This window comes from Hemiscyllium ocellatum, chromosome 18 (genome assembly GCF_020745735.1).
Source record: "Hemiscyllium ocellatum isolate sHemOce1 chromosome 18, sHemOce1.pat.X.cur, whole genome shotgun sequence".
NCBI classification, from domain to species: Eukaryota; Metazoa; Chordata; class Chondrichthyes; order Orectolobiformes; family Hemiscylliidae; genus Hemiscyllium; species Hemiscyllium ocellatum.
In genome coordinates, this window is record NC_083418.1 from 82,155,169 (window position 1) to 82,176,135 (window position 20,967).

At 44.1% G+C, this 20,967-nt stretch overlaps 1 protein-coding gene across 7 annotated transcripts in view; it reads right to left on the reverse strand.

Annotated features, from left to right (window-relative positions):
- Positions 1-20,967, reverse strand: part of LOC132824520 (SH3 and multiple ankyrin repeat domains protein 2-like) — a 1,314,713-nt gene that overhangs the window by 422,497 nt on the left and 871,249 nt on the right. For all 7 annotated transcript variants that reach the window (XM_060839149.1, XM_060839148.1, XM_060839147.1 and 4 more), the window contains 2 exons: positions 5,226-5,308; positions 4,849-4,973 (listed from right to left, as the gene is read on the reverse strand). In XM_060839149.1, coding sequence (XP_060695132.1) covers positions 4,849-4,973; positions 5,226-5,308 — 208 coding nt within the window. The remainder of the gene's footprint in view (positions 1-4,848; positions 4,974-5,225; positions 5,309-20,967) is intronic.

The following is a 20,967-nucleotide window of genomic DNA, read 5'->3' on the forward strand; positions in this document are numbered from 1 at the left end:
GAACCTGCACTCCAAGGTCTCTTTGTTTAGCAACACTCCCTAGGACCTTACCATTAAGTGTATAAGTCCTGCTAAGATTTGCTTTCCCAAAATGCAGCACCTCGCATTTATCTAAATTAAACTCCATCTGCCACTTCTCAGCCCATTGGCCCATCTGGTCCAGATCCTGTTGTAATCTGAGGTAGCTGAAAATGTGTTGCTGGTCAAAGCACAGCAGGCCAGGCAGCATCTCAGGAATAGGGAATTCGACGTTTCGAGCATAAGCCCTTCAATCTGAGGTAACCTTCTTTGTCCACTACACCTCCAATTTTGGTGTCATCTACAAACCTACTAACTATAACTCTTATGCTCACATCCAAATCATTTATATAAACGACAAAAAGTAGAGGACCCAGCACCGATCCTTGTTGCACTCCACTGGTCACAGGCCTCCAGTCTGAAAAACAATCCTCCACCACCACCCTCTGTCTTCTACCTTTGAGCCAGTTCTGTATCCAAATGGCTAGTTCTCCCTGTATTCCATGAGATCTAACCTTGCTAATCAGTCTCCCATGGGGAATCTTGTTGAATGCCTTACTGAAGGCCGTATCGATCACATCCACTGCTCTGCTTTATTCAATCCTTTTTGTTACTACTTCAAAAAACCTCAATCAACTTTGTGAGACATGATTTCCCACGCACAAAGCCATGCTGACTATCCCTAATCAGTCCTTGCCTTTCCAAATACATGTACATCCTGTCCCTCAGGATTCCCTCCAACAACTTGCCCACCACTGATGTAAGGCTCACCGGTCTATAGTTCCCTGGCTTGTCCTTACCACCCTTCTTAAACAGTGGCACCATGTTTGCCAACCTCCAGTCTTCTGGCACCTCACCTATGACTATCGATGATACAAATATCTCAGCAAGAGGCCCAGCAATCACTTCCTTAGCTTCCCACAGAATTCTAGGATACACCTGATCAGGTCCTGGGGATTTATCCACTCTTATGCAGTCTATGAATTTGTTGCCATGGCTACTTTTTCCAATTTATTACCTTAGGCAACATTAAGACTGAAGTCACCCATAATTATTGCTGTGTCCTTTTCACATGCTTCTATTATTTGCCTTTCCCACAGAATAATTCCAGGTGGACTGTCTGTACACAATTCCACCAAGGTCTTCTTTTCCTTGCTGTTTATTGACTTCCACCCAAACAGACTCTGCATCATCTGAGTCTAATCAGCTCTCACAACCGTCCTTAATTCATCTCTTACTAACAGTGCTACCTCACCACCTTTTTCATCCCTCCTGACTCTCTGAAGGTCAAAAATCCCTGAACATGAAATTCCCAATGTTGATCTCCTGGTAACCATATCTCCATAATGGCTACGAGATCATATTCATTTGCCTCAATTTGCTCCATTCATTCATTTACCTTATGCCGAATGCTTCATGCATTAACATCCAAAGCCTTTATGTCTGTGGTTTCTTGGTGCAATATAAATCCACCCATTCTGTCCCTTCCTTTTATTTTCTGGTAACAACCAGCCCCATCACTAACTAGCACTCTTATCTTCTCCTTCACCTTTGATTTTATAGTCTTCCATGTAATTAAACCCATCCTCCACTGTTTAGTTTGAAGCCCTATCCACAGCTATAGTCAGGCAATTTGCCAAGCCTCTGATCCCAGCATGTCTCAAGTGGAGTCCGTCCCATTGGAACAGCTCCTCCTTCTCCAGTACTGGTGCCAGCTGGTTGCCAACATATACTGCTCCGTAAGTGGGGAATGAATTATTTTGTCGATACTGTATACTATCTGCAGGCCATCCTGCTTTCAGTAAGACAGTCATTACTTCAGACAACTTGTCTGATAGCAGAATTACATTTCAGTGTGACCCAGAGTAAGTCTTTTGCTTTCTAATTTGTCGCACCCACCCCACACCCAAGACTTTGAATGAACACCAATGGATTTGTCAGATATCGGATAGTACTTTTTTTAATGTTACTGACAACAAGCCAGCAAAAAGTTGAATGCTTCATGGAAGCTTGCAGTTTTGCTGGAGGCAGGTTTAATGTTGGTTGTCACCATGTCAACAAATAATTCAACAGTGCAGAAATTCTAAAATAATCTGCAGTATCGCAGCAGAAGAGAAGATGAGCAGTGGGAGAGAGAGAGAGAGACAGAAGAAATTCTGTATCCAGTCCATCAGTGAAATTTCATTTAAATAAGAGGAGAAACAGAACCTGGGTTTCAAATGCAATCACTGTCTAAAGGCTGATGCAACAAGAGACCTCCCTTCATTCTTAAAATTAAAATGGATAATCATTTTAACGCAGCGTCCCTCCCTTATACCATGTGCAAACACTGAAATCTCAGTTCACCAATTGTCTCACTGGTAAAATCACATTTCACTCAGAGTAATCTGACGTGTGACACCATGAATACTGAGCAAGAGTTGAGGAGGCTGGAAATAAGCGAGCATGAGATTGAACTTTAAACAATCCTGCATTGTTCATGAGGTGCTTTTTTTTAATTGAATTAGCTACGTACCTAAATCACCAATGCTAATAATCAATTGCACTGTACACTTAATGAAAAATACTTAAAAAGGGTTGATGATCTGATTTATAAATCCTAAATGCAAAGTCTAAAATAAAAGGAGTTGTGGAATACAAATCAGCAAATAATTTAAATGGCTGTTAAATACAGGACATGAACAATTTGAAGTCCCTAAGCAGGCTTGAATTTCCCATGACCATGTTCCCAGGTCAATCAAGGATCGTGCTGATCTCTTCACAGTAAACAGTCAGGCCAACCACAAACAACCAAAGGCATGTACATGTCATTCACGCCTAACAATTCCAACATCACTCCTAGCTGGAAGGACGAGCAGCAGATACATGGGAACACCACCCCATACAAGTTCCACTCCAAGCCACTCCCCACCCTGACTTGGAAATATATCGCTGCTCCTTCAGTGTCAGTGGGTCAGAAACCAGGAACTCTCTTCCTACAGCATTGTGGGTAACCATACACTCCAGCACAACACTAGCTCCAAGAGGTAATCCGGGATGGACAATAAAGACTTGAACTATCCGGTGACATCCACATCCCTGAGTAATTAAAGAACAAACACAAGAGAAAGCAGCTCATCGACCACTCTCACCACCATCACCGTCACCATCCATTCACCACCCCCCCCCCCCCACACACACACACACACACACACACACATCAGTGCACAATTTACTGCACTTATCAATGCTCCTTCCACAGCTCCTTCCAAACCCCATGATAAACTCACGTGCCAACTCCTCCATATATTGTCTGCAGGCTCCTGCCAGAATCACCTGTGATAATTTCACTACCACCAATCCTTCTTGCTGTCATTAGTCTAGACACTGACACCATGTGGGAAAGGATGCCCAGATGTTGCTCTAGGCAGAAGACAGACTCTGTCCTCATTGAACAGATAATGTTTATTGTATAGTATTGAGTCACTAATTCCAATATTCTTGATTGTTAAATTGAGTTTAATTGAAGTAATGCAGCAACAGGTACAGAACTGATTAGCTCCTCCCAATAACAGTCTTTTATGACCTAATGTCAATATGTCTTAACCCTTTCAGGTACTAACTGCCCTATTCAACAAATCTGTGACCTTTTACCATCTGGATTGTCAGAATTGCAGCTCTATGGAACCTTTCAAGTTCTTTAGTTCACTCACCATCCGAAAACCCAAATTACTGCTCCGTCAACATCATTGGGTCAAAACTTTAAAGCCCGTTACTAGCAGGACGGTGGGTGGTGCACACGTGGAGACTACATTGCTCATGGCAGAGCACGGCCACCTTCTCCAGGGTTTTCAAACATGGGCACCAAAAGGTCAGCTATACCAATGACCAGCCTCCACCAACCCCCACATCCCATACTAAGGAAGGCAAGAACATATGGGACAATATTAAACCAATCATTTAACCTCTTCATTTTTTTTGACAAGTTCACAAATGGTATTCAAAATTCATGTCACATTTTAGGCAATAGCATATTACATTCCCATATTTAATAGGCATGTTGATTTGAATGGAAATGTTTAGCAGGAGAATTTTACAATCTTCACTCTAAAAATGTGGGAGATCCCACAAGCCAACAGCAGGTTCAACCTGGAACAGCCATGTTTAGACAACAATGTTTCAAGTTATTTCAACAGTCACTGTTACAATTGTAAGTACTGGGATACCAAATACCTTTCAGAGTGAGAAATGGGTCATGCCTCTGTAGATGGGCACACACCTCTCTGCCCCTCACTGCTGCTGCATGTGCCCTACAAACTCACTGTTGTAAAGCAAGCTTCAGTTGGTCACCACTTTAGGGCAACTCGGAAGTGAATTCAAGTCACTTTCCCAGCACCTCCCACATTGATAGGATTGTTGAATGATCATTAGGGCAATACCTGACACCGAACAGTCCTTTAGATCCCAGGCACCTAATGTACTGAGAGCTCATACACAGAAAGTACATCAACAACTCAGAACACATTATGACTTTATGCTCAGCACTTGACAGCAATGCTGTTTGCTAAACTTCAAACCCAGATTCCCCATCCATGTTAAACAGGCAGGGCACATTTGCAAAAGAAAGCTTTAAGATTTTGCCTCCAGGCTGCAGGAAACAAGTCAATATTTACCAACAATAACATTCTGACATTCTAACAATGTTATTAAATCTTTCAGGAGTTGACACGATTGGTGGAGTGTAAACTGCAGAATGTCATTGGATAGAAGCAACTTTCATTCCCAGAGCAACGGGAGGATGGAGCAGCAACTCGAAGCTACAGCAAGGAAGTTAACTCATGATTGGCCTACCTCAATCAAGAAATCACCCGTTCTCAGTCCTGTCTGCCATGCCACACCTCCTTCATCCACTGACTCTAAATACTGAAGTGCAGGGAAGGCTGGAGTTGGCGTAAATTCCTCAATTGGCGTGTCAGCTGTGATAAAAGAGGGGAAGACAGAGAGGACTGTATTCCAAATCACAGGCAGGGTTACATTCAGATACACATACATGTTACATTGCATCTTCCTGGAATAAAACATGTCATTGAACCGACTAATGGAAGCCAGAGAACATATACTCAACTCTGTTAGCACTCGCCGTTCTCTCCATCCCTATGTGCTCAGTCTGTCCGTTCCCTAACCTCATGGATGTTTCAGGCGGATTAGAAAGGATTTTCATCGCTCACCTTTAGCCCCACGCAGCACAAATCCAAAGCCCTCATTGTCTTTCTTCTGCAGGACCACCGTTTTCTCTTCAATAATGCAGTCACTGTAGAAAGAATCCAGAAGATAGCGCCCATTATTAGAACCCAAGACAGCGGCTGTTTTCACCAGCCTGTGCATTATGCCGAAGCACCAGCAGCAGACACTCAGGGTACATCTCATCCAGGGAATGCAGCTGCAGCGCTAGCATCAGCCTGATGTCATTTAAAAGGCTCGGGCTGTGTGGTTGCTGTGAATGAATGAGTGATCACATGTCACCGCTACTGGCTGCGAGTCAGAGCAATAGGAACTGCGTGGGATTCGAACATACTCCCTCCCTCGGTCCACGGAGCAGCTCCAGCCCCGGGAGAAGCCAAATGGGAGCATCCGCTCTCTCTGTTTCTGTCTTAAACTCCCAACCCGTTGGGGGTTGGGGTGGGGGATCTTTTGGGGGGTTTTGTGGCTGTGAGTGTCCCACATGATTATTGGACAAACCTCCACACTCAGTGCTCACCGCTTCACCGTCACCAGGTCAATGTTTGACAGAAGTACCTTTCCATGATTACAGTCAGGGAGAGAGACCCTGCAAAATACTGCGGGGTGGGGCGGGGGGTGGTGAGGGGTTGTAAACCACCCTCGACCATGGAGATCAACCTGAATTTAGAACAACAGACTGAGAAAGAGTCACTTTGGACCTGAAACGTTCACTCTGCCTTCTCTCCAAAGACCTGCTGAAGTTCTCCAGCAATTTCTGATTGTATTTGAGATCAAAGTCTTTAGGAATGTTGTCAGGAGGAGCCTGCAGTTTCTTGCAGACTTTAACACTGTGAGGGACGAAGAAATGGTCACTGCCCATTAACTTCTGCAGAACTCTGACTAAATATTCCCTGTAATCATAGAATCATAGAGATGGACAGCACAGAAACAGAGCCTTCGGTCCAACCCGTCCACGCTGACCAGATAGCTAACCTAATCTAATCCCATTTGCCAGCACCCGGCCCATATCCCTCCAAACCCTTCCTATTCATATATCCATCCAAATGCCTTTTAAATGTTGCAATTGTACCAGCCTCCACCACATCCTCTGACAGCTCATTCCATACACGTACCACCCTCTGTGTGAAAAAGTTGCCCCTGAGTTCCCTTTAACACCTTTCTCCTCTCACCTTGAACCTATGCCCTGTCGTTTTGGATTCCCCTACCCTGGGGAAAATAGACTGGGTCTGTTCACCCTATCCATGCTCCTCATGATTTTATAAACCTCATGAAGGTCACCCCTCAGCCTCCGATGCTCCAGGGAGAACAGCCCCAGCCTGTTCAGCTTCTCTCAATAATGTCTTGATCAAGGTTCTGACTGAAACAGCAAGAATGTTTGTTTATTAATGGGTGCATTCAGGGGTGAAACACAGTTAACAGTTTGGGTTTTGGAAAGATGCCTGTAGCCCTTGGCCAGGTAACTAATCAGCTCCAAGCAATTAAATGGGAAAGTTAGGGTCAAGCTGGCAGTGGTGCTGACTCAGGTCTACCTGACTCAGGACCCACTGTCACCAGGCATCAGCCAGTAATGTCCCAGGCAGGCACTACACATTGGTACAGGGACCAGGGGACAAAGAGAGTTCACCTTTTACACACTGTTTCTCACAATCAGCAGGCACCTTGTGAGATGCTGCAATGTAGGAAACCATGCACAGCAAGCTGCCACAGACAGCAATCTGATAATAGGCAGGGAATCTACTTTGTGGTTGTAATTAATGGCCATTAAGTCAGCAGACACCATTCCCCTATTCTCCTTCAAAACAGTGACATGGAATCTTTTACAGCACCCAAACAGGCCCTGGTTTTACATTCCACCCAATACACACCATCTCCAGTAGTGTAACACTCCCTCAGCACTGACCCTCTGATAGTGCGGCACTCTCTCTGCACTGACCTTCTGACAGTGTAACATTCCCTCTGCACTGACCCTCCAACAGTGCGGCACTCTTTCAGCATTTAGTTTCCAACAGCGCGGCACTCCGTCAGCACTGATCCTTTGACAGTGCGGCACTCCCTCAGCACTGACCCTCAGACAGTGCGGCACTCCCTCAGCACTGATACTCCAACAGTGTGGCACTCCCTTAGTATTGACGCTCCCACAGTGCAGCACTCCCTCAATATTGACCCTTCGACAGTGTGGCACTCCCTCAGCACTAATACTCCAACAGTGTGTGGCACTCCCTTAGTATTGACCCTCCCACAGTGCAGCACTCCCTCAATATTGACCCTTCGACAGTGCAGCGCTCCCTCAGTACTGACCCTCCGACAGTGCAGCATTCCCTCAGCACTGACCCTCTGACAGTGCAGCTTTCCCACAAAGCTGACCCGCTGACAGTGCAGCACTCCCTCAGTGCTGACCCTCTAACAATATCCACTCCGTTAGCACTGAACCTCTGACAGTGCCCACTCCATCAGCACTGACCCTCCGACACTGTCCGCTCCATCAGCACTGACCCTCTGACAGTGCCTGCTCCCTCAGCACTGACCCTCTGACTGTATCCACTCCCTCAGCACTGACCCTCTGACTGTACCCACTCCCTCAGCACTCACCCTCTCATAGTGCCCACTCCCTCAGCACTGACCTTCTGACTGTACCCACTCCCTCAGCACTGACCCTACTCCCTCAGCACTGACCCTCCGACAGTGCCCACTCCCTCAGCACTGACCCTCTGACAGTGCCCACTCCCTCAGCACTGACCCTCTGACAGTGCCCACTCTCTCAGCACTGACCTTTTGACAGTGCTCACTCCCTCAGCACTGACCCCCCGACAGTGCCCACTCCCTCAGTACTGACCCTCTGACTGAACCCACTCCCTCAGCACTGACCCTCTGACTGTACCCACTCCCTCAGTACTGACCCTCTGACTGTACCCACTCCCTCAGCACTGACCCTCTGACTGTACCCACTCCCTCAGCACTGACCCTCTGACAGTGCCCACTCCCTCAGCACTGACCCTCCGACAGTGCCCACTCCCTCAGCACTGACCCTCCTACAGTGCCCATTCCCTCAGCACTGACCCTCCTACAGTGCCCATTCCCTCAGCACTGACCCTCCGACAGTGCCCACTCCCTCAGCACTGACCCTCTGACAGTGCCCACTCTCTCAGCACTGACCCTCTGACAGTGTCAGTCCTGAAACTTGTGCTCAAACCCTAAAGTGGGACTTGAACACAGGTCATTGTGATTCAAGATGCAATGAGCTGATGCGCAGCTGATATATGCTTCTGGATCTAAATAGGTTCTTCAACAAGGGTCTCTTTATTTTTCAGAATATCTACACTGTGGAAGCAGGCCATTCAGCCCATTGAATTCACACTGACCCTCCAAAGTCCTTCGCATGCAGAGCCACCCTATCCCTGGGGAAAAGTTATTAAACAACTGTATTGTGCAAGAAGACCACAGTGCTTCCTCATATTCCAATCCAACACAAGTCTGACCCAGTTGGAAGTATTTTCGAAGTTACAAGGTCATTGTCCTGCTCCTGCAGGATTTGAGTATATGATCTGGGCTGACCCCTCCCTGCATTACTGAGGGGCATGCTACATGGTCAGAAAGGCAGGCTTTAGAAGCAGGCCTCGGAACCACGGCACGGCCTCATTCCCAGTTTGGAATGGATCCTGAAAAAGAGCTTCCTGATATGGTTTGAAGAAAAGCCATGTGTGTCTGTGTTGACAGTCCCCCCTCAATCAGTAACATCAGAAACTGGTCTGACTGCTCCTTAACGAGTCCTTCCTGTGTACAAATGATCCTGAAATGCACCACCGCTATACTTTGAAATTAATTTGTGAACTACACACCATGTGGGACATCCAGAGAACATGAAAGATGTTATTATTCTTTTTAAAAAAGGACCATGGTGCTCCTGACACAGCAGGTACTTTTAAAATTAACATCATGCAATAACACTGTGGTTATGCCTGGAGTTCTTTGTCTTGGAAGTTGCTAATATTACCCAGTTCAGATGCAAAAGGAGGTGATTCGCATTTTATTCAGGAAGTGATAGCAAAGCAGCAATGTACACTCTTCCTGCGCTGCTCTCTGATGTCCTCGTCATAAACCTGTTGGTGTTGGATGGGTCCACAGTCAAACTTTGATCTTTTCCACAGTTGAAAGCTGCCAACATGATGGGACCACCCTTCCACACCATCTCACCCTGTGGCTAATACTTCTGCAGTCAGAAAAAAACTGATGAACTGTGGTCAATGCACAACAGCTGTCCTTACAAGTCAGGTTTATATTGTTTCAGCCAGAGACATCTGATGGAACCCCCCCCCCCCAGAAAGCCAATTGATCCTAATTGGTGTTAAGGTGTGCAGGTCAGGAACTGACACATTTCAGGGTAGCTGCTACTGAAGGTAATATTTTGTCAAAACATTTCGTTCATCAGTCAGATATGACAGGAGAGAAATCCAATTCCGTGATGACAATTTCTCAAATGTAAAGCCAGGGCAGAAGTCTCCAATTTTGCAGGGCTATGTTTTAATGGTGTCTGAACGATAACCAATACACGCTTGTCTCAGATGATATTCAGGCATAACTTCTTTATTTCACAACAGAATAAACCCATGATTAGAAATATATTTTAGTCACATTACGTTTAAAATACCTAGGGGTGAAATGTCTTTCTTGCTTTTTTTAAAAATATATTTTTATTGAAAAATAGATTTTTAACATTACAATAAATACAAAACAATACAAAGAAGGAACACCAAAACAAAATGTTAAAAACCCAAACCGCCCTCATGTACAAATGTTAGATTAGATTAAATTCCCGACAGTATGGAAACAGGCCATTTGGCCCAGCAAGTCCACACCGACCCTCCGAAAAGTAACCAACCCAGACCTATTCCCCTACCCTGCATTTCCCTCTAACTAATGCATCTAACACTACGGGCAATTTAGCATGGCCAATTCACCTAACCTGCACATCTTTGGACTGTGGGAGGAAACTGCAGCACCCAGAGGAAACCCACGCAGACACGGGGAGAATGTGCAAACTCCACACAGACAGTCACGTGAGGCTGGAATTGAACCCAGGACCCTGGCGCTATGAGGCAGCAGTACTAACCACTGAGTCACCATGCCGCCCCCCCTAAATATGTATAAATATGTATAAAAATATATATATTTAAAAACCCAACTAACTACTTAACTAAATAAATAATAACTAACAACAAACTAATAAATAATAATAATACAGCTCAGCAAAACAAAACACTAACTTTTGAGTATCGAGAGCTTTAATTTTCACCTATTCATGCTTTCACTATTCCCCCTCTCTGGATATTGACTTGTAAAGCACAATTCTTACTGTTATATAAAAGCCCTTATCAGTGTGGCAGACAAATCTGTGTCCAGGTTATCTAAAACAGACCGTCATGTCTTATAGAAATTCTCAGTTTTGTGGTGTACCATACTTGTGAGAATTAACAAGGGAATAAGCTCCATAACAATCTTACGCCAACTCGACAGGCCTGGGAGATTTTCAGATACCCGACCAAGCAAGATCGTCTTCCTTGTGCAGAAAGTGAGGATGTTGAAAAGTTTTTTCTAATGCGCATTTACAGGAACACACTGGGCAGGCCCAGGAGGAGAGAGATCGGGTCCTTCTCAGCCCTTCGACCCAAAACCCCCTCCATTGAACCTGCCACAACGCTCCAATATGTTTGAAGCCTCCCACAGGACCAGAGACAATGGGTACGAGTGCCCGTACAAACCTTGCACTTGGGACATGTTGGAGATAGCCCTGGTTTAAATTTTGACAAATGGTCCAGAGCCAAGTGGACCCTGCGGAGAATCTTCACGGTAAAACATGGCTCCTATTGCAAATTGATATCTTTCTTGCATTTTCCCAAGTATCTTCCCATGCCTCTGAGGAGACCTCAACACACAGCTCTCTCTCCCTCACCCTGCAGAGTTGATCGAACTCATCTGAGGGGGCACCCCCGCCCCCTGATTGACGATATGAAGTGCTGACAGAAAGTGTACTCCTTGCACTGAGCATCCTCCTCTCTGTGTCGGATTTGTAGGGAATCAGTCAAAACTGAAGTCTTTTTTTGAACAAAATCCCTAACTTGAAAAAAATGAAAGAGGTCCCTGCTAGATAGCTCATATTTCCGTGCTAACACATCATTGTGTCTCCCTCAAGTAAATCGCCCATGGAAGACACACCCCTAGCTGCCCAATGTTTGAATCCTGAATCCATCAGCCCCAGCTGAAAACCCAGCATTCCCGCCATAGGAATAAGAAAAGATGTTTTGCCAATATTACCCTCCCTCTGCTGAATTGCCCTCCATACTTTAACAGTATTGATAACTATTGGGTAATGGCAATATTCCTTAACTGTCCTCATTTTGTCCAAAAACACCAAGTTAGTAAGGGAGCACCTTGCCTGAGAGGTTTCAATATCTAACCATATTGAAAGAGGGTCCCCACAAATCCGATCACTCACGTAAGATAAAAGTGAGCTTAGTTGATAGTTTTTAATGTCTGGGAGATCCACTCCCCCCAATGTGTGAGGCAGTTGCAGTTTGGCTAATTTAATGAGGGGCCACGAACGATGCCAAATAAAAGAGCTGAACCAGCCGTTCAGTCTCCTGAATGTTTGCTTATCGAAAATCAGCGGAGCTTTCATATAGGATACACCAAACATGGATGAATACTCATCTTAATAAGAGCTATCTGACCGAAACAGGTCTTGTTTGATTTTGTCAAATAATTGAACAAAATTGGCTTTCCACAGCCGATCCAGAACTGGAGTAATGAATATGCCCAAATACATAAAACTCGCCCTCAAGACCTAGCACCTTCATTAGACCACTCATAGGCATAGCCTTTGATTTTGTAAGATTAATCTTGTACATCAAAAAGGCGCCAAATGCCTGACGCATTGTATCAAGCAAGACACCGAAACTGCTGGATTTGAGAAAAAAAATTAGGACATCATCTACATGCAATGAAATCTTCTGTAATTTTGACCTCACTTCTGGAGCTGTTATATTGGGATCCCTATGAATGGTTGCAAATGTGTTGCTGGTCAAAGCACAGCAGGCCAGGCAGCATCTCAGGAATAGAGAATTCGACGTTTCGAGCATAAGCCCTTCATCAGAAAAAATTCCTGATGAAGGGCTTATGCTCGAAACGTCGAATTCTCTATTCCTGAGATGCTGCCTGGCCTGCTGTGCTTTGACCAGCAACACATTTGCAGCTGTGATCTCCAGCATCTGCAGACCTCATTTTTTACTCCCTATGAATGGTCTCTGCCAATGGTTCAATCACCAACGTAAAAAGCAATAGCGAAAGCAGACAGCCCTGCCGGCTGCCCCTAAAAATATTAAAATTGCTTGATTGTACCGCAGCGATGACCGCAGCGAGAGGGTCAGTGTAGAGAACCTTTACCCATCTTATAAAGAATTCACCCAGACCAAACTGGACCAGAACATAGAAAAGGAATGGCCACTCAACTCGGTCAAATGCCTTCTCTGTATCTAGAGAAATCACCAATCCCTGTATTGACTGTTGTTGGCATGCTTGAATTACATTAAGCAGCCTCCTAATATTATTGGAGGATCTGTGGCCCTTTGTGAAGCCTGTCTGATCCTCTTTAACAATAGAAGTAACACAGACCTCCAGCCTTAATGCAAGAGTCCTAGCGAGGATGTTAAAGTCCACATTTAAGAGTGAAAATGGCCTGTACGAAGTACAGTCCTCTGGGACTTATCCTTTTATAACAATAAGGGAAATATTGGCTTCTCTTAGAGATGGTGGGAGACAATGGTGGGAGTCACTGAACATTTTGAGCATCAGGCCTGACAGTATGTTTATAAATTCCTTACAGAATTCACTGGGAAGTCCATCAAGACCTGGCGCCTTTCCACTCTGAAGCTGCTGCACACCCTCGTGTACCTCTTGCTCTGATAAGAGGGCATTGAGAAAAGATTCTTGTTCAGGGGTCATGCCCGGGAGCTCCAGATCCTTGAAAAAGGACTCCACCTTGGCGCGCCCCTCCTCACAACCCTTAGATTGATATAAATCAGAGTAAAATCTCTGGAATGCCACATTAATCTTTTTGGAATCTCATGCTGGTTCACAGACCCTTCCCTAATCGCCGTAATGACTTGAGTGGCACTCCTTTTCCTGGTGAGATTTGCCTGGCTTTGGCTTGTCACTGTGCTCATATATCCTTTGCTTTGTGAAAGTAAGCTCCTTCTTTGCTGTCTGCGTGAGCATGGAATTCAATGCAGACCACAGCGCCATAATCCTCTGTAACTTGACCAACAAGGGCCTGTCAAAGCAAACCTTTTCAGCTGCCTTCAACCACGCTTCAAGGAGACGTTGCTGCTCACCCTTCTGCCACATCCGACTGGCAGAGTAGAAAATAACTAACCCCTGGCATAGACTTCGGCAGTTTCCCAAAGGACGGACGGGCTCCTAACTGAGCCGGAGTTAATGTCTCAGAGTGCCTGAAATTCCCTAGAGAAATACTCCACAAACTTATTATCCATGGGGATAAAGGGATCCATTCGCCAGTGCCTTGGACCCATTATAACGTCCTTAATCTTAACCAACAGGTACACTGGAGCGTGATCAGAGATAGTAATATTACCAATCGTATAAGGTGCCACCAAGTCCACGGTTGCCATGGGAGTCAGAAAAAGAAATCAATCCTGTGTGGATTGGAGAAAAACATAAACTCCCTGCCTGTAGGGTGGATTCACTTCCAGATGTCCACCAACTCTAACTCCACACACTGATTCACTAATTGTTCAGTTTGTACAGAGGGTATCAAGGGGGCCTTTGGGGAACCTGCCTACCATGGGATCCATGAGACAATTAACATTTCCCCCTATCATGATATGCTGGGACTCAAGACTGATTAATTTAGAGAATGCATCTACCAAAAATTTGAGGGGAAGGGCAGGGAGCAATAAACATTTGAAACACCATATTTTTCCCCGTTTATCATGGCTTTGAGAATAACAAACCTCTCATGTGTGTCTTTAACCCATTCTAGTTTCTTGCTTTTTGATGGACGTGCTACCACATTGGACTTCCAGATCCTGACCTGATATGGCAATACATTGTGCTTCCTGCAAACCTTATTCTTTGTTTATAGAATCCCTACAGCGTGGGAGCAAGCTATTCAGCCCATCAGGTCCACACCGACTCTCCAAATAGCAGCCCACCCAGACCCACACCCCCTACCCTGCATTTCCCATGGCCAATCCACCTAAGCTGCACATCTTTGAGACTGTGGGAGGAAACCCACGCAGACACAGAGAGAACGGGCAAACTTCACATAGTCGCCCAAGGGTGGAATTGAACCCAGGTCCCTAGTGCTATGAGATAGCAGTATTAACCACTGAGCCAATCTGCCTCCCAATGTCAGTCCTGAAAACAAATCTCTATTTGGGAATGGAAGACTGTAGGCTAAATTGATAATCTTAAGTTCAGCCAGTAGTTATCAACATGCAGAGTCAGGAGTGACATTGTCTGTAAAATACTGAAGGAAGGTGTTGCTGCTAACACATTCTGCTTGGTTTGATAGTATCAGTATTCTTCAAACTGCCAATGCACAGGAATTATCGCTCTGATACAATCCACCTTGCCTCTGAGACACACTCGGGAGGAAGTCTACCTTGTAAGGTTTCTTCAGAACACACTCCATACCTCCAGACATCTGGTTATTCACTTCCCTGATTCCCACTTCATGGACCCTTACAGAATTGGTCAAAATAAATTCTGAAATAAATTCAGGATAAATTTGGACCGCTTTGTGACAAAACTGATTATTGAATTTATTTGGAAGCAGGCAACATGATTTTGAGCTGAATTCAATAATTTAAGGGAAGTGGAAAAATCTACAAAGATTTGAGTGAAGCTTTAAAATCTGTGCATAATTTTTTCATGGCAAACATTTATAGTTGAATGAAGCTTTCAATTTCTTTTGGATGGAATGAGCAAAGAATAAGGTAGGAGATGATTGAAGAACATGTATTTGTAAAGTACCTTATTGCTTATTGATTATTCCCAGAAATAAGTTACAATTTAAAATCTATCAACTCAATCCCATTGGTAGTAAGTTTGTCACTAAATCAAATGATTTTTGGTCTCAGCTATAATGCAGGACATTGAGAAAGATCTGGATTTATATAGTGCCTCTCATCACCATGAGAAATCTCAAAGCCCTTTGTGAGCAGTGCGGTGTTTTAAAGTGTTGTCATTGTTGTCATGAGGAAACATAGCAGACAATTTGCAAAGAGAAAGCTTTCACAAAAAAGTACTGGGGTAAGGTTTTGATTAATATTGGTTGGGGATTAATAATGACTGGGACATTAGTGAGGATTCACCTGCTTTTCTTCTAAATAGAATTTGGGATCTTTTATTTCTACCTGAAAATGGAGGTGGGGTCTCAGTTTAAAATCGCTTCCAAATGATGCTACCGACAACAGTGCTGCACCTCCTGGTTGGCCAGCCTGGGTTACTGGGCATGAATGGGATTTGGATTCACAACTGATTGACACTTCGTTGTCAGCTAAGAGCCTGGTTGGGACTGGTGCTTAGCTGAGATATTGCAGAGATCTTTAAAAGGCTCATATATTCTCCCAGTATACAAGGCAATGAAATGTGCAAATTGTGCACAAATTAGCAGACCAATAATCTGCCCTCAATTGATGTAATTAGGTAAAAGACAATACAAAATCCTGACTATGACCTTATGTTTTATTGATAACTGGCATCAAGTTGGCATTTGTAGGCAAAGCACTGGAAATAATTACTTTTTTAAAACTGCTAAATATTAATGAGATTGATCAGTTGATGCAAGAACCAAGTATTCTGTTCAAGGAAATGCTTACAGCAATTTTTTAAAAAATGAGCCTAATTTCTTTCATAATGCTACTCGGGTCCAAAGCCGAGAATACAGGTTTGCAATGTTTATTGTAGATGTGTTATAGATTAATTAGAACACTGTATCACATTTCTTGAAAAAAGATCATGTGATTAATTCAAGATAAAATAAAATGCAAACTTCACCAGCAGTGGAACATGTAAGAAATGTAATTAGTGACTCCTCAGATACTGAAGCAATCCACATTCAAATACAGCAAGATCTGGACAATATTCAGGCTTGGGCTGACAAGTGGAAGCAATATTTATGCCACCAAAATGCCAGGCAATGACCTCTCCAGTAATGGAGAATCTAACCATCACGCTTTGACATTCAATGGTGTTATCATCACTGAATTTCCTAATATCAACATACTTGGGGTTACCATTGATCAGAAACTCAATGGGACCAGTTGTATAAATCCCATCATTCCTCTGTCTCTGCGAGGGTTCTGTTCCACAGAATCCCTACGAATAATGAAATTTGTGAATGCAGAGCTCATTTAAAAATAGGGTAAAAATCAGGAATAGGCCAGGTTTCCCATAGGTTTTCAATTTTGTTGATACTAATATTTTTACATGGATAAGCAAATTTGTTATTTATGATTTCACAACACAGAGGATTTACTGTATGATGGTGACAAGGTTCAGGCTAAACATCCTTTGACAAGTAACTCATCTCCTGTCTCCCCAAAAGCTGACCATCTGCTACAAAGTACAAATCCTGAGTGTGATGGAGGAAGCTCCACTTAAAAATCCATTCATCATCCAAGATGACGCAATGCAGTTGATCGATAGCCCATCCACTACCTTCAAATTTCACTCCTTCCACAACATACTCTGTGTACTGGCAGTGTATACTATCACTGTGTACTGGCAGTGTATACTATCACTGTGTACTGGCAGTGTATACTATCTCTGTGTACTGGCAGTGTATACTATCACTGTGTACTGGCAGTGTATACTATCTCTGTGTACTGGCAGTGTATACTATCACTGTGTACTGGCAGTGTATACTATCACTGTACTGGCAGTGTGTACTATCACTGTGTACTGGCAGTGTGTACTATCTCTGTGTACTGGCAGTGTGTACTATCACTGTGTACTGGCAGTGTATACTATCTCTGTGTACTGGCAGTGTATGCTATCACTGTGTACTGGCAGTGTATACTATCACTGTGTACTGGCAGTGTATACTATCACTGTGTACTGGCAGTGTATACTATCACTGTGTACTGGCAGTGTATACTATCTCTGTGGACTGGCAGTGTACTATCACTGTGTACTGGCAGTGTATACTATCACTGTGTACTGGCAGTGTATGCTATCACTGTGTACTGGCAGTGTATACTATCACTGTGTACTGGCAGTGTGTACTATCACTGTGTACTGGCAGTGTGTACTATCACTGTGTACTGGCAGTGTATGCTATCTCTGTGTACTGGCAGTGTATACTATCTCTGTGTACTGGCAGTGTATACTATCACTGTGTACTGGCAGTGTATACTATCACTGTGTACTGGCAGTGTATGCTATCACTGTGTACTGGCAGTGTATACTATCACTGTGTACTGGCAGTGTATGCTATCACTGTGTACCAGCAGTGTATGCTATCACTGTGTACCAGCAGTGTATACTATCATTGTATACTGGCAGTGTATACTATCACTGTGTACTGGCAGTGTATGCTATCACTGTGTACCGGCAGTGTATACTATCACTGTGTACCAGCAGTGTATACTATCATTGTGTACTGGCAGTGTATACTATCACTGTGTACTGGCAGTGTATGCTATCACTGTGTACCGGCAGTGTATACTATCACTGTGTACTGGCAGTGTATACTATCACTGTGTACCAGCAGTGTATACTATCACTGTGTACTGGCAGTGTGTACTATCACTGTGTAATGGCGGTGTGTACTATCTCTGTGTACTGGCAGTGTATACAATCACTGTGTACTGGCAGTGTGTACTATCACTGTGTAATGGCGGTGTGTACTATCTCTGTGTACTGGCAGTGTATAATATCTCTGTGTACTGGCAGTGTATACTATCACTGTGTACTGGCAGTGTGTACTATCACTGTGTACTGGCAGTGTATACTATCTCTGTGTACTGGCAGTGTATACTATCACTGTGTACTGGAAGTGTATACTATTACTGTGTAATGGCAGTGTGTACTATCTCTGTGTACTGGCAGTGTATACAATCACTGTGTACTGGAAGTGTATACTATTACTGTGTAATGGCAGTGTGTACTATCTCTGTGTACTGGCAGTGTATACAATCACTGTGTACTGGCAGTGTGTACTATCTCTGTGTACTGGCAGTGTATACTATCACTGTGTACTTGCAGTGTATAATATCTCTGTGTACTGGCAGTGTATACTATCACTGTGTACTGGCAGTGTGTACTATCACTGTGTACTGGCAGTGTATAATATCTCTGTGTACCAGCAGTGTATACTATCACTGTGTACTGGCAGTGTGTACTATCACTGTGTACCGGCAGTGTATACTATCTCTGTGTACCGGCAGTGTATAATATCTCTGTGTACCAGCAGTGTATACTATCACTGTGTACTGGCAGTGTATACTATCTCTGTGTACTGGCAGTGTATACTATCACTGTGTACTGGCAGTGTATACAATCACTGTGTACTGGCAGTGTGTACTATCACTGTGTACTGGCAGTCTATACTATCTCTGTGTACTGGCAGTGTATACTATCACTGTGTACTGGCAGTGTATACTATCACTGTGTACTGGCAGTGTGTACTATCTCTGTGTACTGGCAGTGTATACTATCACTGTGAACTGGCAGTGTATACTATCTCTGTGTACTGGCAGTGTATACTATCACTGTGTACTGGCAGTGTATACTATCACTGTGTACTGGCAGTGTGTACTATCTCTGTGTACTGGCAGTGTATACTATCACTGTGTACTGGCAGTGTATACTATCACTGTGTACTGGCAGTGTATACTGTCTCTGTGTACCAGCAGTGTATACTATCTCTGTGTACTGGCAGTGTATGCTATCACTGTGTACTGGCAGTGTATACTATCACTGTGTACCGGCAGTGTATACTATCCCTGTGTACCGGCAGTGTATACTATCTCTGTGTGCTGGCAGTGTATGCTATCACTGTGTACCGGCAGTGTATACTATCACTGTGTACCGGCAGTGTGTACTATCATTGTGTACTGGCAGTGTATACTATCACTGTGTACCAGCAGTGTATACTATCACTGTGTACCAGCAGTTTATACTATCTCTGTGTACCAGCAGTGTATACTATCTCTGTGTACTGGCAGTGTATGCTATCACTGTGTACTGGCAGTGTATACTGTCTCTGTGTACCAGCAGTGTATACTATCTCTGTGTACTGGCAGTGTATGCTATCACTGTGTACTGGCAGTGTATACTATCACTGTGTACCGGCAGTGTATACTATCCCTGTGTACCGGCAGTGTATACTATCTCTGTGTGCTGGCAGTGTATGCTATCACTGTGTACTGGCAGTGTATGCTATCACTGTGTACCTGCAGTGTATACTATCACTGTGTACTGGCAGTGTATGCTATCACTGTGTACCGGCAGTGTATACTATCACTGTGTACCGGCAGTGTGTACTATCATTGTGTACTGGCAGTGTATACTATCACTGTGTACCAGCAGTGTATACTATCACTGTGTACCAGCAGTTTATACTATCTCTGTGTACCAGCAGTGTATACTATCTCTGTGTACTGGCAGTGTATGCTATCACTGTGTACTGGCAGTGTATGCTATCACTGTGTACCTGCAGTGTATACTATCACTGTGTACTGGCAGTGTATGCTATCACTGTGTACCGGCAGTGTATACTATCACTGTGTACCGGCAGTGTGTACTATCATTGTGTACTGGCAGTGTATACTATCACTGTGTACCAGCAGTGTATACTATCACTGTGTACCAGCAGTTTATACTATCTCTGTGTACCAGCAGTGTATACTATCTCTGTGTACTGGCAGTGTATGCTATCACTGTGTACCAGCAGTGTATGCTATCACTGTGTACCAGCAGTGTATACTATCATTGTATACTGGCAGTGTATACTATCACTGTGTACTGGCAGTGTATGCTGTCACTGTGTACTGGCAGTGTATACTATCACTGTGTACCAGCAGTGTATACTATCATTGTGTACTGGCAGTGTATACTATCACTGTGTACTGGCAGTGTATGCTATCACTGTGTACCGGCAGTGTATACTATCACTGTGTACTGGCAGTGTATACTATCACTGTGTACCAGCGGTGTATACTATCACTGTGTACTGGCAGTGTATACTATCACTGTGTACCGGCAGTGTATACAATCTACAGAAAGTGCTGCATGTCTCACCAGGACTCCTCAGACAGCACCTTCCAAACCTTGACCTCTATCGCCAGTAAGATCAGGGGAGCAGATACATGGGAACATCACTATCTCCAAGTTCCACCTTAAGCCACTCACCATCCTCACTCGGAAATATCATTTTTCCTTCAGTGTTGCCAGGTCAAAATCCTGGAACTCCCTCCCTCAGGGCATTTTGTGTATCCAAGGAGCTTATGAACTGCACTGATTCAACATGACCTCTTTAAGGGAAATCAAAGATGGACAATAAAAGCTGACCTGGCCAATGATGCCCAGAAACTATGAATGAATGTACAAAAAGAGCTGAAAGTAATATCTAAATTGATTTTCATCTACTTAAATAAGAAAAACCTTACAAAAGATCAGAGATTCAGAATCTTACAGCACTGGGGAAGG